Here is a 17653-nt window from a genome sequence, read left to right on the forward strand (position 1 = left end):
ATAAAATATTATGCCCTGAATCATAAGGAGTTGTGAACTCACGACTAGCTGTATCTCTGAACCATTGAGGGTCACACAAGCACTTGATCATTTGTTCATGTTGAGAGAATAAATTCAAGGAGTTGAATTTATATTATAATATAGTAAATTCAAGTAGTTGAATTTATGATAATTAAATTTTGAGAAAAATAAAATCAAGGAGTTGAATTTATGAGATAGTAAATTCAAGAAGTTGAATTTATGAATTTATAAAATTTGAGAGAATAAATTCGAAGAGTTGAATTTATAAAATCTGATAATTTAATTTATTAAACTCAAAAGTTAAAATTATTAAATATTAAATTAAAATTAAAATTGGTGAGAAATATGTTTAATGAGCTTGTAGTAGTATAAGTCCAACATACTAAATAATTAAAGTTCTTAATGGACTTTGATTAATTAATTAAACTAGTTGGACTAGCCCATTAATGTTAATTATGTGTATTAAGTCTTGGCTTAATTATAAATAGAAGTGAGCAAGCCATAACCCTAGCCTCCATCACCTTGGAATTTTCGAAATTCCCTTCTCCCATAACACTCAATATTTCGGTCACTTCTCTTTGGGGAAAAGTTTGAGCCGTCTCTCAAACTTTAATCTCCAACGTAAAATCTCTTCTAATTTTTCTAGTGCAAATTAAAAGAGGAACAAATCATCTTGTCGTGGACCTGATTAGAAGAATAAAGTGGTGGTAGAAACATGTAATGTCAAAATAAGATGAATCAATCTAGTCAACATAACGTAAACATTTGACCATCCACTCTCAATCAATTGCTGACACAACTCAACAAGTGTAGAAACCTTTAAATTCTGCATAACATCAAATTTATAATGTATCAATTCATACTCCAAAATAACAATTTCTTGATCTGTGAAATCTCCAGGATAAAACTTCCTTGCAAGCTTGCAAATATCATCACTGTTAAATGAGTCAAATGAATTTTTAGGATCTAAATTTGTACTAAGATAAAGAAGTTCCATCGATGACTCATTGAACCGAGTATTTAACTCCATCAAAATGAAATCTATTGCTGTATTAAAAACATCAAAGTGGTAATGATGTTCTATTGTAGTTTTCCGACAGGAACGTCCAATCTTATATAGACAATCAGGTCAGGCACATCAATTTCATTTCTTGAGCAAAAAACTTTAACTTCCTGAAGAAATTCGTTCCACCAACATTCTCTAAATTCTTTAAGGCTAGTTTTGGTAGTAGTGACAAATGTAATAGCAGTCAAAATGTCTTGAGATTTTCTTTGAAGAATTTGAAAAGGAGTAGCTATTGTTCTCATAATTTTATGCATTAAGCGCAAAATAAACACAAATTCAAAGCTTGCCATGTTTCTGTAAATCTCCCGAACTTCAGCATTAGCTCTTCCATTTGGAGAATGATCACTGAGAACTTCAAAAACTTTGCAAGTTGCAGTGTATATACTACCTATCAAGCTTTTTACCGAATCATAGTGAGAACTCCAACGAGTAGTTCCTGCTTGTTGCAAATTACCAATCTGGTTTGCACCACGTCCAGAATCACGTTCTCCAATTGACAACATATACTCAATTTCATTTCTTTCTGCAGTATGTAATTCAGCAATGCGCTTAGTAGAAGAAGTGACAATATTAACAATATTGAAAAGAATTCCCAAATAACACTAATATCCTTAGCTGTAGAAACCAATGTAAGTTGTAAACGATGTGCAAAACAGTGGACATAGTATGCATAGGAACAATGTTTGAGAAATAATGCTTGAAGTCCATCCCACGCTCCACGCATATTGCTAGCACCATCATATCCTTGGCCTCTGATTTTCTTAATATGGAGATCATGATGAACAAGAACATTTGATATCTCATTTTTCATATTCATTGAGGTAGTGTCACTAACACTTTTGATGACAAAAAATCTTTCTGTCAAAATCCCATGATTGTTCACAAACCTCAATATAATGGACATTTGCTCCCGTTTAGATATATCTCGGGCTTCATCAACAACAATACAAAAGTATTTATCTCCGAATTCTTCACGAACCATCTGCAGTACTCTATTGGACATAATATGTAAAATCTCTTTCTGAATTTCTGGAGCGATATATTGGGCATTTTTTGGAGCATTCTCAGGCACAACTTCATCAATTTCTGTATTCATTTTTGCAAAAGCCTTCACCAATTCAAGAAAATTTCCACGATTAGATGAAAATAGAGATTCATTGTTACCTCTAAATGCACAACCTTGAAGTGCTAGCCAACATACAGCTACAATTGAGGTACTCAAACGCAGACGATTTTTTTCTTTTTCCTCTTTAGATTGTGCATGGATCACTTTATCAATATGTTGTGAGGGCCTCATCAAATTTCAGCCCTTCTGTCATACATAGTATGAGGCGAAGAAGCTGCAGAACCAATATGGGCAAGAAAAACAAGTGTTTTTCCTTGGTTTACCCTTTTCCAATTGTCAAATCCTTCATTGACCAATGCCGAGATATTATATGAATTAACATAAAAGAAAACAATAAAACAATATGCCTTATTTGTTGATGGTGAATACTCCAACCAATAAAATTTCTGAAACCATTTTTTCTGAAAACAACGATTCTGACTTCCAAATTTTGTACCTGGATACTCCAACATATCTGGTTGATAAGGCCCCATATTTAGATATGAACGTCTCATCTCATCTCGTACATTAACATAATATTCACATATCTGTTTTCTTTTTCCCGAATCTTGTTCAATACAAGTAGATGATGACTGATTACCGTCTCTAGGAGAGGAGCATGAAGGAATTTGGATATTGGGAAATGGAAGATTTTCACTGGATTGATGTTGCATTGTAAGGACTGTAGGAATTGAAGTATCTTTACTAGCTTGACGATCTCTCTTCTTAAAGAGAGAGGATATCAATTTTTTTCCTTTCTTTGCAGCAGATTGATGTTCCATTTTGAAATAGTTCAAGTTATAATCCTAAACAAGTAATAAAATAATTATCAATAAATAAACAAGTAATAGCCAATCAATAACTCAACAACAAACAATCAAGACTCAATAATCAATTGCTCGTAACAAATATTCAAGCAATAACCAATTAATGACTCATCAAACTGACATATTGACATATTAATTAAGGATTAAAAAATTCGAATAACAAAGAATCTGCTATCAAATGATAAAAGAGAATTGAAAATTCATGAAATATTCATGCAATAATCTAACTTTTAATTGAAAAAAATTTAGGAGAAAACTCAATTTTTATTTATCATCATAAATAATAAAATAACCATAATAATTTCAAGTTCTACATCATAATTCATAAATTTCTTCATTATAAAAACAAGCCCAGTAAATGATAAGTTTCTTTGACAAGTTGCAAAGGCTTACAATCAATGTGACATTTATGTGCATTCTTCAAACATTTCATGAAGTATTCTATTATTATTAATGCATAATATTCTTCAATACGGTTGTACCAGCTTCATATGATTGGTTTTATTAATTTTTAACACTCAAATTCGAAAGAAAAAAAATATCGAAGTGATGAGAACGTAAGAAAAAGGACCAAGTCACAATTATCATCAAAGTGTACCAACTTCATAATATTGGTTTTACTTATTTTAATGGAACCAGCAAGCAAATTCTTTGGACCACTCCATCCAATTTCTCTATAGACTATAAATACACATACATGACTCAGATTTCCACAGCAAAGATTTTTTACGCCACCCGCCTCCCCTGCCCGTTACAATAAACTAAAGCCAACCAACCCCTTTTCGTCCAAAATAAAAAAGTGATTGGCATTTCATTAAACAAGTCATGGGCTCATGGCCAGGGATGTAAACGAACCAAACCGTTTGTGAGCTATTCGAAGCTCGATTCGATAAAAGCTCGTTTGAGCTCGTTTAACGAGGCTCGTTAAGATAAACAAACCAAACTCAAACTTTACAGTATTCGGCTCGTTAGCTCGTGAACAATTTCGTTGGTAAATTCATCAGTAATCTTTTAGATGAAAAAATAATAGTTTTGATATTTGATTTTGCATATTATTTATGAAATATATAGAAAAATCTATTAAATTTTTTTATTATAATAAATTTACAAATTTTAATAAGAATAATATATTTTTCTTTAAATATATAATTTATTTTTTAATTAATTTAATGAAAATTTAAATGTATAATTCATATTTATTAAGCTTGTTTAGGCTCGAAAAAGGCTTGAATAAGCTCGTGAGTCATACATATATTCGTTAAATAAAGCTCGAGCTCGGCTCGATTATAAACGAACCAAGCTCAAACATTCAAGAGTTCGGCTCGGCTCGACTCGATTACATCCCTATGGCCAACAGAGAAAAAGACAACCAATAAATCACAAATCACGCACAGAGAAACCATCAAAAACAAAATCAAACATGTATAGTCGATTCTTACCTGGATTGTTGCCCTGCCGGATGAGCAATTCGATTTTAAGGTGAGTCCGATTGCGCCTTCTTCCTCTCGCTAAAGGAGTTGGGAGAGATACTGTAGAATTGATGTGGGCCGAAATTTTGTAGAATTGAGTAGAATTGAGGTGGGCCGAAATTGGGCTGGGCTGGGCTAGGACATTGGTGGGTGGGCTGAAATTTTAACTTAAGTATCAAAAAAAAAAAAAGTGAGCTGTGCTACAGCCGAGTACAACGCTCCAGTGGATCCGCCTCTGCCTACGAATGTTTGATTATATAAACCATACGAATGCCCGAAACAAAAAATTTAGATTGTCAAAATAAAATAAAAATTTTAAACTTCCGCTGCGTTTGGGTACAAGAAAACTGAGATCCAACATAAGTACCAAACCAACTTTTTTGATGAAGCATCAAATATTTTGGAGATTATTGTTTAAGAAAAAGATCGGAAGAAAAGAGAAGAAGACGAAGAAATGACGATTGAAGGATTTCTTAAAAATTTATATGTATATTATTTAATTAGTATTTTAGACTTTATGTACTCTTTTTTTAAGAAACTTATCCACTTTTACTTTTGTCATGCAAATGATATTAACCATAGAACTATTTAAATATATTATATATTGATAATATATGTATGATTATGTTTGTTGTGAGAACATCTCAATAATATTTATTCGTGTGACAAATCAAAATAAAAAGTAGTATTTTTGGTATAAAAGATAATATTTTTTCATGAATGATCAAAATAGAATATTCGTTTTATAAAATTGACTCGTAAGACCGTCTCACAGAAATTTTTATGTATATATATTATGAAATATATAATTTTTGGTTTTTACTTTTTGACGGGTTGATCCGTCTAATCTGCAACCTAGAATGGGTTGATGGGCTAGCCAGCAACGTCCCGTTTGATGTAAGTAGCAGCGGGTCGGGTTGAGTCAAGTGGATGATAATTTATTTTCAAACAACTCAATACAATTACATGATTTAATTCAAGACGAAATCGAATGGGTTCCGGATTGACAAGTATCCGTGGATGTAAAGGGAGGCTTGTGTTTATTTTTGGTTGATGGCGCAAGGGCAGGTCTTGCCAGTCCCTCCCTCTGTTTTCATGGAAATCGAATGAATCCACAGCTTGCTTAGTTCTTCAAAGAGATGAATTCTCTCACCATTATCAACCAGAGCCTCGCCACGAGCTCAATTTCATGCCCCCCTCAAAACCCTAAACCCTTTTGCAAAACCCACTCTCGATTGGCTTCCACAGTCTCATCGGATGGACGACGCGCCGCCGTTTCATCCTTGAATTTCTCTGCTACTGGAGCAATTTTACCTCCGCTCAGGGCATGTACTTCGGGATTCAATCGTCGCAGGGCTTCGTCGAATGATGCTCACCCCATCGTTGGAGGCTCCAGTGAAATGCGGGAGCCCAGTTTTCTGGAATTTATCACTTCGGAGAGAGTGAAGGTGGTGGCGATGCTTGCGCTGGCTTTGGCTCTCTGTAATGCCGACCGTGTCGTTATGTCAGTGGCCATAGTGCCTATTTCCCTTTCTCGTGGTTGGGGTCAATCATTTGCAGGAGTTGTTCAGGTAGTTCTCCCTCCCTTCCTTCATGTCCTTCTGATTCGGTGCATGAGCATTTGCTATTCGGGCTTTAGTTTTTTCCAAATTTTCCTGGTGAAGAATTCGTAAGCTCTTCGAGTTCTAAATGATTAGGTGGCGTAAAAGATTCTTGAATGATTCGAAAATGTTAAATGGAATAATCAATAAACTGTGGGGATAAATAAATAGCTATTTCTGTGTTATGAGCATGATAAAAGACGAAGCACTTTCTTGGTTTATGTAGCTGACATTATGTTAGATCACAAAAAGTAGAAAACATGGCCCAGTCGGTGGTATAAATTTATTTCTCTTTACTTTTTATCGGAATCTGGACTCATGGATCTATTTGCATGTATGTTGTAAAGATACAGTTATACCTAAGTGTTTTTTTTTCACTTTTACTGAATCTCATTGATTTGTAGCCAATAATGGCAGTCATCTTTTCTCTGGGGATACCTGATATCGCCTATAGCTGGAGGAGCTTTAGTGGACTATCATGGTGGTAAGGTAGTTATGGCGTGGGGGGTGGCTTTGTGGTCTCTGGCCACCTTCCTTACTCCATGGGCAGCAGAAACGTCTGTGTTGCTTCTACTTTCAATGCGGATGCTACTTGGCATTGCAGAAGGTGTTGCTCTTCCTTGCATGAATAATTTGATTGCAAGGTACAATAAAATATTCTCTCTCTTAGTATTTAATTTCTGATTCATATTCTACATTTGAATGATCATGTAACAGTCTATGGAGCTAAAGCTCAAAAGTTTGGATTATATTTGAATTCTTCTTTCAGGTGGTTTCCTAAGACAGAAAGGTCAACAGCAGTAGCACTTGCAATGGCTGGATTTCAGCTTGGAAGTGCTATTGGTCTCGTGCTTTCTCCAATTCTCATGTCACAGGCTGGTATATTCGGACCTTTTGTGATCTTTGGATTGTTTGGTTTTCTTTGGCTTTTAGTGTGGATATCAGCAACCTCAAGCTCTCCTGACCGAAGCCCTCAAATATCAGTTAATGAGTTGAGATACATACAGAACAGCATGTCAGTTCCCTCTCTGTCAAAAACAAGAAAAGTCATTCCACCATTCCGCCTCTTGCTCTCTAAGCTACCAACTTGGTCTCTAATTGTTGCAAATTCCATGCATAGCTGGGTAAAATCTCTTGTTTCCTTCGGAATTTCAGACTAGCTTTCCATTAGTCAACTTCTACAGCTAGTCATCTACATCTGCTAGTCACTACTTTCCCACTGAAACTTCGAATCCATTTTGGCTTTATTTTACAGGTTTTGTAGAATACCATGTGGACATACTGGCTTGTTCTTCTAGATATCTTGAAAGACTTCCCACGAATATTTTATCTATTCTCTTCTTTCGTGCAGGGTTTTTTCGTTATACTTTCATGGATGCCAATCTACTTCAAAACGGTATGTTCATTTATTATTTTTCAAAATTTAGTGGTATTGAGCTTATTGTCATCATTGATAAATTGGAGGAATTTGTTTTGTGTAGTTGTATCATGTCGACCTAAGACAAGCTGCTTGGTTTAGTGCTGTTCCATGGTGTATGATGGCTCTCGTGGGATACTTTGCAGGCATTCTGTCTGATAGGATGATTCAAAGTGGCATCAGCGTTACTTTGACTCGCAAAATTATGCAGGTACCTTTTCTCTTGATATGCATTTCATAAGGGAAAAGTAGGAAAGCATAGATAAAAATTAACTCCCGAATGCATACAATTGGATTTCGGATTTCCTTTGCCTAAATTTTGGTACAAGTGTGATTACGCAAATAATACTATGCCTGGATATAAGTATAATTTGAGTCAGCAATTACACACATTGCATGAGCAATTTTTTTAAATTCTGATTCCTAGGATCTAATGTAAACACAGACTGGATAAAATCTCTAACTTTGCTTCTTTCTTTTTCAATCGTTTAGTTTATCCATCTGATTGTTTAAAAAAGATATGCAACTGATTTAATGTATTACGTTCTTTCCAGTCAGTTGGATTTGTTGGCCCAGGCTTCGCTCTAATTGGTTTGACAGCGGCTAAAAGTCCATTCATTGCATCTGCTTGGCTTACTTTAGCTGTTGGGCTTAAATCATTTAGTCACTGTGGTTTCCTTGTGAACCTTCAGGTTAGCATACTCGATAGAGTTTATTAATTTAATTTTCCATATATTTTCTTCATTTTTAACTTCTGTATGTCTTACTGTTGTGTGACCAGGAGGTTGCCCCACAATATTCTGGTGTTATGCATGGTAAGTACTCGCATCTTTATTTATTTATTTTTATTATGCTATAATTTGAAGCCTATGGATAATAACTATTTGAAGAAAGAAAATAAGAAGAAAGCCAAAAAATTATCTAATTCGTCAAAGTTAGGCACTAATACGGAGATGGTTGGGTGAATCTTGTCCATTAAGTCCATTATTTCATATGACTTGTAGTCTCTGTTACTATTGATTCGCGGAACTATATCAAAATTTCTTTCCATCCCTTACTCCAATAGCTTATTCTCTAGTATATACCTAGGAGTTGGGCTGATGCTAATGGCTATATTGTTTATCATTGTTCTTAGTTAAGTCTTGTTAGTCAATACAGGTGTTCTTCATCCAATTCTTGATTTGTCAATTTCCTTTTTGTGGAGTTCCACCTTACTCAACTGTTCTTTCTTTGAGGCGTCAATAGTTATTTGCAGCGTGCCTAATCCTGCTATTGCTGCACCATGAAGAGCCTTTGTTCTTCAATTTTGTCAAGTCAGACAAGTTCTTACCATCCACTTTGGTTTTTTGATCGCATGCCATCCCATCCTTATGCGGCCAAATCCATTAAAGGGGTTGATTATCATTTCCAGCAACTTTTACCCTATGTTGCATGGATACATGTATCGTATCGAATACGACACGGATACGGCGATACGGAAAATTTTGAAAATTTAAACACGATACGGCTAGTATACGACACCGATTTTGACATATCCGACATGCGTATCCGTGTGTCGTATCCGTATCCCTGTCGTATCCTTGTCTGATACTTAAAAAAATATTTAGGATTGTCCGTGCTACATAACTTTTACCCTATTTGCATGTAATTCACCGTTAGACCAAGGAGTAAATCATATAGACTCTTTCCTTTTCACTAAACCTTTCGGTCAAGGCGAATCGTCACTCTGTTTCATTGGATGCACTGATGATTGTCTGTCTCTTGCCATAATAATTGTCCTGACATATTAGTTTGATTTCATAAATCTTTGAACCATCATGGCCTTTGGTGTAGGTAATATTGAGTGTTTGAAATCTCTTTACATTGATTTGTTGAATTTTTTTATTTATCTGGCAACATCTGGCACTGCTCTTGCCGCAAGCTCCTTTTGCTCTTCAAGATCATGGAGAATAGTCTAGTTCATGTAGAGTTTGAGCTAGAGTCAGGTCCTTAAAATATTGTGAAACATAGAACTAAGATTGATTAAACTCTGTTTTTGATCATTCACTCTGTGTAAAACATGTATATATTTCATGTTTATCACGAGAAGTTCGAGTTGCAAATAGCGAGTATCCTCAACATTGAATGTATTAAAGTGATATTGGTTGGACAAGTCACTCCGTATGCAAACATCAACAATCTTAAACACTATAATCATAGACATACTTAGAGCATTAAACCTATGAAAAACAAAAATCTAACTAACAGTGAAACAAGATTAGTTATAATTGACATATTCGGTATTTGATTGGAATTTTGTTTTGGTACAAACGCATGGAAAGAAAATGCGAACCTGCATCATTTTTTTCTATAATCAGAATTTACTCACTAGTGTTTATTTGATTAAATTTTTATCGTTTTAAGGGCTTAAGAAATTTTTCTATAACCCTTATAAATGAGAAATTAAAAAATATCATTTTCGTAAATGATTATATTTATAATGTTTTTTTAATCCAATTTATAACATTTTTTCCTAGTCCATGAATTCTCTCATCTTATCGTGATTATCAAGTTGTTAATAACAAATAGAGCTAGCCTATCTAATTTCCCTTTTCTTTTATACTTTGTAGTAGTTTTATTTCAAAAAGTATAAAATAATCAATAAACTAGCCTTGCAGTTTAAGATTTCATATACTGTGGTCTTTTGAAAAAAAAAGTTCCCACTACATGTTGCAGTCTGCCTTTGTATAGCTGTCGGTTGATAGTTACATTCCTTAACTGATGACGTGTCAAAATATCTAATCAGTTTGACACAACTGATAGAATTAGCTGATATCTCTCAACTGATCGTAGTAAAACTGATTAGTTTTCAACTGATCATCCGGTCCACTACATAGAATATAAAAATATGGTTCAATATAAATTACAAATGTTTTTCATATGTGAAATATTTTATATTCCAATTAGAAAGCAATAAATCTTTTTTCTTCTTTGGACTAGTTTTTGTATGAGTTTCGTGTGTTATTTTTCTACTTCTCCTTTTATCTTAGTATTAACAGAGTCTTTACCTCCCGCTCCGTTTACTATCAGTGAAAGGCCTGCTTTTTTTGCTTAATGGCTGTACAATTTAATATTTTTTATTTACTTTAAAATTTCACAACTAGCACAGTTTTATGCATGTTATCAATTTATTTTTTGTAAACAGGAAACTACTGCATGCTTTATTAGAACAATCACTCTTTTTATATTTGCAGAACAACCAACCATTTATTTAATACCCTATATGTTGTTAATAACTTTGAAGTTAAAAAATGTGGTAAAGATTTTATTTGTAAAACATCACAAAATCACAAAATGAGATAACAAGGTTCTTTCTGCTTTTTGGATGAATATCTTTTTATCTCGGAAATGTGGTACGCATTTTTTGTTCGTCAACCATTACATTTGATGAGGTTTCTGGGGGTAATAGTATTAACGTACTGTGACATGATTGTGCAACAATTTTTTAGGGGTAGTGTAAAAAAGAGTCTTCTGCCTGTTTGTTTTTTGGAAATGTAGGCCTCCCCCCACACAATTGTGAAAGCAACTAATATTACAGATTATATTATCTGATAATCTTAAGAGTTAAAGAGGAGAGCAAGAATTGTGATGAATTTGGTAAAACGGTTTACTGCTTTTAAAAAAAAATGAAATGTAGGCCTCCTCCATGTATTTGAATGCATTGGGAAGGCCTACATTTCTTTTTCAAAAAAATGCACTAAACTGTTTTACCAAATTCTTCCCAATTTTGCTCTCCTCTTACTCTTTAAGATTATCAGATAATATGATCTGTTATATTAGTTGCTTTCACAATTGTGTACCGGAGGCAATGATTATTTCGATCTTAGTTTAATAGTTTTGATGGGCGTGCTTACTTTCGTTCTATTCCTTGTAGGTATGTCTAATACTGCTGGGACACTTGCTGCTATAGTTGGAACTGTTGGTGCTGGTTTCTTTGTTGAATTAGTGGGATCGTTCAAGGGGTTCTTGTTGTTAACGGCTTTCTTATATTTCTCAGCAGCCATATTCTGGAATCTTTTCTCGACTGGGGAGAGGGTCGATTTTGATTAAACGGCATGGTGTTCCTCAAATTGGCTAATTTCTGTTTGAAGTGTAGCATCATAATTTTCGAGAAATATGTTAGATTTAGGCAGTGTTGTACAAATTATGAATTTGTTACCATCAGTAAACAGTTCAAATTTTGTAAATGGTGTACCGTGTCAGCAGGCAAATTAGACACCGAGTGAGAATTTTGGGTGATATTGGTGTGTGTCAGGTACATATATGTACCAAGTTGAGTAAAAAATATAAAAACTCCAACTTTTAAAGACAAAAAGACTATGAATATCTAATTTAATAGTTAGTTATAATCTTTTATGAAAATATTATGCTTAAAACAAACAAAACAATATGGAAATTGAAAAATAAACTCTTGACCAGAGAAGAAATCTACAAATCACAAAAAATTCACAAAACAGTAAAAATATAATAAAAAAATGCTGAAATCTGTATGGAAAAGACGTAAAAGTGCTTGAAAATAAACAAAAATATGAAAAATGATTGAAAATGAAAACTGAAATTTTGCAGAGCGTTTGCAAGTTGTTGAATGTTGAGATATATGTTCTGTCAATCTCCAGATCCCTTCTTTTTGTCAAGTTCTGGGAGTTTCCTTCACTGGCCTCTTCCACTTAACGTTCTGGGAGATTTTTAGTCATGATTTCCTCCGCTTGACGTTTTTTGACTTCAAACGGTTTCAATCCTTGGTGGCAGGCTTCCTCTTTAATGGGCTTCTTGTATATTCTGTTGGCTTCTAATTTTCATATGATCAATTTAACTTATGTGCTTATGCTTGCCCAATTTTATCGAGCTTACATAATTTTCGTTCAAAAAAATGCCTCCCGAAAATTTTGGTCTATTGGACCAAAATTCTTGTATATAATCCGTCAATCCAAATGGCCCCTGCAATGATTTGGATCAACCAAGAAATATACTAAATACATGTTCGTTTGGCACATTAATTAATTCAAAAAGTTTTTGCCCCATTTTCTTCTTTTCTCCACATTTTCTCACCAAAATTATGTATTAAAATCCCAAAAGAACCCATCTTCAATTTCTTAAAATACAACACTCAGTATCCATGTTATTCATCTTCCACAAAAACCTCCAACGTTCCATCTTATTTTCTTTTTCATTTACTTGTCTATCGTACATCTCCTTCACCATCAACCATTGCCCAGCTGTTGCGCCATCTCGTCTGCAATCTAGCCACCAACAAGCGCGCTCAGCTACCTAAACTCTCCCAACGATGCCGTTGTTCCTAGAAAGCATCTTCTTGCTCAACTTTGCGACTTAATGATGTTTGTCTGTTTGCCCAAATGGAAATCCATAAACATTGGTCTACCCCAAACTAGTTTCAATCATGAATGCTACCATCACGCATCCGCCGTGCCTGTTCCATTGATATATATATATATATATATATATATATATATATATATATATATATATATATATATATATATATATATGACTCCTTGGCCAAATAGATATCGATTACACCACCTTGACTCGTGCTACATTCGCTTATTCCTGCATATTCGAATCATACACTACACTCTTCATGTCAATTGCGTACCACCTTCCTCAGTTGTTCATGGCTTTCATTTATACCACATTATTTATAGGTGCTAACGACGTCACCTTTGCGACACCACTTCACTCCTGACAAAATCCCCAAGATTATTCCTCTTTACCACAAGGCAGTAACCCACGTGGCTTCCAGCCAACCTAGTCCAAGCAACCAACTTTACTTGGGTTACATTTTCACTAGACAAAGATGTTATAGTAGGTGTTCAGCGGATCAAGATTCTCTGCTGTCGGTTCCCCACAATAGAGGTGATGTCTATTAATTTTTTTTTAAAATTGATATTTATATATTTTAATTATTTCAAAATTTAAATTATATTTTTTATATTAAAATATGTGATTAATAATCCAATTTAAAGTTATAATTTTATTTTTTGTTACAAATATATATTGTGAAGGTAAAATGACGTCTCTCTTATTATTATTTTTTTGTATAATTATTTCAACTCTTTTTTTTAAAAAAATAATCACATACTGTAACAAAAATAATAATCTTGTTGTTTTTTTTTTTATTTTTTAATTCTTTTGAAAAACTATTTTCTCATTTTTTGTATCGTAAATTTTTCTTTTCTTTTTTAACTTGTTCATTTTTTATTTAAAAGTTAAAATTTTATTAATAACATATTTGTAAGAAAAATAATAATCTTGTTGGATTTTTTATATTTTAATTCTTTTGAAAAACTATTTTCTGCTTTTTCATAATGTTAATTTTTCTCATTCTTTTTATATCATGTCAAATTTTTTGTATTATTTTTAATTGTTCGATAGGTTCATTCTTTTTAAATTTTTTGTAATTTTTTTAATTAGATTATTTCTTATATCCATAAAATATATATATATTTCCTGTATTTAGACGCTAATTTTATTTTGTTACAAATATGTGATTAATAAAATTTTAACTTCTAAATAAAAAATTAACAAGATAAAAAAAAGAGAGAAAATAGTTTTTTAAAAAGAACTATAATATCAAAAAAAATTAATAGTATCGTCATTTTTTTTGTTCGTTCGTAATCACATATTTGTAACAGAAAAAAATAAATTTTTATTATTATTTTTTAAAAAAAAGTTGCAAAAATTATAAAATAAAAAGTAATAAGAGAGACTTCATTTTACCCCCACAATATATATTTGTAACGAAAAATAAAATTTTAACTTTAAATTAGATTATTAATCACATATTTTAATATTAAAAATATAATTTTGATTTTGAAATAAATAAAATATAATAATACCTATTTTAAAAAAAAAATTAATAAAAAGCACCCTCTACTGTGGCCCTCACAGTAGAGGATCTTAATCCGGTGTTAAGGAAGCCAAATTGTGGTATTATTTATTGACTCTAATGTAAATGATATTTATTTTAATAATATTTTATGATTTTATTCAATTATAGCATTATGCTTTATTTGTATACTCATATAACCTGCATAAATAAAGTTCTTGAATATACAATAGGTACTATGAGGTCTATCTCGCAACGTAAGATTATTAAACTTATTAGGAAGTATACTGTACATTCTAAACATGTTCCTAGTCGAATCAGCCGCCTAAGATAATAATAAAGGTCGTTTGAGCATGAGACTAGCATCTATGATGTAAACACGATGTTTCATTGGCAAGGACATGAAGATGTCCATTCATACATGATACTCACGGAAAATTTAGGGTCCGCTCCCAGCATGTGTCACTAGTACAGACGCAGGGTTTTGAAATTGTCCTGAGCCTGAAATCACGAAAAAGACAGTTAAAAGAGGCCAGGAGGGTGTCCTGGAATAGCCCCTCCGACGCTCAAGTCAGTGACTGAGGATATATATGGGGGGAGCAGCTAAGGGCGCTGCTGAAAATAATATAGTGAATGAATTAACTGAGCACTCAAACCTGGTATTTATAGGAGAATACCTGGGCTGCTCATGGGCCCTAAACCTGTGGGCCCTAGAGATGAGCCGGGAGTTTGGGCCTGATTTTGACGGGCTACCTGATCTTGATGGGTTCATCCCTGGGATATCACCAGTGTCCCCCTCCCGAGTCGAACTGAATCGTAGGTTCAAAGTTCGATTAATTATGTTGTCTTAGTTTTATCGGTGATGAGGGCATACCGTGCGAGAAAAATTAATTTCGTTTGTCGTTAACGAACGATGATACCGCTGCGAAAATTACGGGGATCGACCTGCCCGGGCAGGTCATCGGTCAGGTCATGGGGATCGACCTGCCCGGTCAGGTCGTGGGGGTTTGGTGGCAATGCCCCCAAAAGCTCTTCAGAAACAAGCACTCGCAAGGGTGAGGCCGTGCATATTTCGTGCTGTTCGTCAGTCTCCAAAGATTTGGAAACAAATCAAATCGTAATCCGGCTCCGAAGGGAAAGATATCAAATCAAATCGCAATCTTGGTAAGATTTGGGCTCCCCTTATAAGTATAGGTGATAAACATAAAAATTGTACATTAATTAAATGTTTTATAATATAAATATATAGTTTTTGTTTTATTAAATGTTTAAATATTATATGTTTTATAATAAATTGTATAAAATATAAGTTGTTGTGTAATTATAAGTTTTTACTATTTTTACAGGTTCGATAAAACAAGAATAAACTTGGCGTTGCAAATGAGATTAAGATGATTCTTGGATCTGTAGAAAGTTGATGTTAATATCTACAATATTGATGGCAAGCATGAGATAAAATTCCTCTTACAATTGGGATCAAATTAAGCAATAAATAAAGTTACCAAAGGAGTGGCAATTTTACCATGATCTAGTATTTTGACCATATCTCTCAAATTACTTGGTCAAATGATCTGAAAAAAATACCACAACTAGACAACTCAATTATCCACATGTTTCTTTTTATGTGAAGAAGCAAATTCGGAGAAAAAGATCTTCAAAAGTGATGTGTAATATAATATAATATCTTGGAACACCAATCAAGACTTATGTGTAAAAAAATAATATTTTATTTGTGGTTGTCTCCCCAAATTTGGCTATAAATAGGGGTGCATTGTAATGTATTGAGATATCCCTCATTCTATGAACAAATCTTTGAGTTCATAATATTTCTCTCTATATTTTTCCTTTATTTCTTCATTTAAATACAATTAGCATGTTAATTTCATATTCAAAATTTTACACTTTGAATAATGAATAGCTAATTTCCTAAAGTTAAGATGATAAGGTGAAACTCTTGGCATGATAATAAGGTTATTAAAAGGTAAGAATATATGTTTTATATTATTTAATCATTATTTATTGTTTATGTTATATTTATTTCTTTAAGCATTTTTATACCCTACTTATAAGTGGGAGTTTTGATTTGTTGTTGCTATATGTTACACTAAATTCTTGGAACCATTTAAATGTTAGTTTGGTTTTACCAACCATTTAACTTGGATTCCTTGATTTACTATATATAAATATATCACAATAATATTTTCTTGGTACCATTTAAATGTTAGTTTGGTTTTACCAACCATTTAAAGTGGGAACATTGATTTGGTGTTTACAAATATATATATAGCACAATAAATACTTGACCACATTTACAAGTTTTGGTATATATTATATATTTATGAGATAATAATTTATAACATAATATAAATATGATTATTTAATATATTGGAACCATTTTATTAAGTGGATTTCAATATTGTTCGTTAATGTTAACTTTATTAAAATACCAATAGTGGATCCTTTAATCTTAACTACTTAAATTAAAATTTGAACAATTAAAAATTACCAATTAAAGATTCAAACCATTAAAAGAAATAAAAAAACAAAAAAAAAAAGACATTGTAGTGGACTTGTAATTACCGTAGCTTCCCTGTGGATACGATATTTGGACTCACCGAATTATACTACTTGTGGACAACCTGCTCTTGGGAGTGCAACAATCAAAGTCGCAACAATAGGCTCCTTCCCCACTTCATTCTCACTTCACCCCTACAGAATTCATCTGCGATCTACGACACAATTCTCCTTTGTTCACACATCATCCCACCCAAGACCAGGCCCCCGCCGTGCGCCCGCCGCTCGTCGCCTGCAGCACGTTCGCCCCTCGCCGAGCTGCACGGCCTCGCACGCCCATCCACCTGCCGAGCTCGCCCCGACGTCCTCACGCTCGCCTCCCGCCACTGCCTTACGTTCGCCCTCACCGAGTCGCATTGTTGCGAGGCTTAACCATCCTCGCCACAACACCCGAGCTCCTAGCCCCCTGCCGAGCTTGCCGCGTTGCACGCTCTCCCCTACCGAGCGCCCTGCACATCCACCTGCCGAGCTCGCCGTGTTGCACGCTCGCCCCTGCCGAGCACCCTGCCCATACACCTGCTGCACGCTCGTCACGCTGCACGCTAGCCCCTGCCGAGCGCCCTGCCCATCCACCTGCCGAGCCCACCCCGACGCCTGTCTCACGCTCGCCCTTGCCAAGCGCCCTGCCCATCCACCTGCCGAGCTAGCCCCGCCGCCCTCACGCTCGCCCCTCACCAGCTCGCCTAG

At 34.1% G+C, this 17653-nt stretch overlaps 2 protein-coding genes across 2 annotated transcripts; one reads left to right on the forward strand and one right to left on the reverse strand.

Annotated features, from left to right (window-relative positions):
• Positions 1 to 1101: 1101 nt before the first annotated feature.
• LOC140839153 (uncharacterized) lies at positions 1102 to 2384 on the reverse strand. Its single transcript, XM_073205787.1, has 2 exons — positions 1730 to 2384; positions 1102 to 1610 (listed from the first exon to the last, which is right to left on the reverse strand). The coding sequence occupies exons 1-2, from the start codon at positions 2382 to 2384 to the stop codon at positions 1102 to 1104; spliced, it is 1164 nt and encodes a 387-aa protein (XP_073061888.1).
• Positions 2385 to 5460: 3076 nt separating this feature from the next.
• Positions 5461 to 11732, forward strand: LOC140839380 (probable anion transporter 4, chloroplastic). Its single transcript, XM_073206042.1, has 8 exons — positions 5461 to 6059; positions 6507 to 6733; positions 6859 to 7213; positions 7441 to 7485; positions 7571 to 7717; positions 8061 to 8198; positions 8288 to 8321; positions 11420 to 11732. The coding sequence occupies exons 1-8, from the start codon at positions 5628 to 5630 to the stop codon at positions 11593 to 11595; spliced, it is 1554 nt and encodes a 517-aa protein (XP_073062143.1). The 5' UTR covers positions 5461 to 5627; the 3' UTR covers positions 11596 to 11732.
• Positions 11733 to 17653: the final 5921 nt, after the last annotated feature.

This window comes from Primulina eburnea, chromosome 8 (assembly GCF_022965805.1).
Source record: "Primulina eburnea isolate SZY01 chromosome 8, ASM2296580v1, whole genome shotgun sequence".
Classification (NCBI taxonomy): Eukaryota; Viridiplantae; Streptophyta; class Magnoliopsida; order Lamiales; family Gesneriaceae; genus Primulina; species Primulina eburnea.

Bases quoted from the DNA above. Each gene is read 5' to 3' on its own strand.
- LOC140839380 (XM_073206042.1), top strand. From the start codon at position 5,628: ATGAATTCTCTCACCATTATCAACCAGAGCCTCGCCACGAGCTCAATT. The intron at 6,060-6,506 runs GTAGTTCTCCCT...CAATAATGGCAG, and splicing joins CATTTGCAGGAGTTGTTCAG to TCATCTTTTCTCTGGGGATA. The intron at 7,718-8,060 runs GTACCTTTTCTC...CGTTCTTTCCAG, and splicing joins TGACTCGCAAAATTATGCAG to TCAGTTGGATTTGTTGGCCC.
- LOC140839153 (XM_073205787.1), bottom strand. From the start codon at position 2,384: ATGAGGCCCTCACAACATATTGATAAAGTGATCCATGCACAATCTAAA. The intron at 1,611-1,729 runs GTTTACAACTTA...TACATACTGCAG, and splicing joins TGTCCACTGTTTTGCACATC to AAAGAAATGAAATTGAGTAT.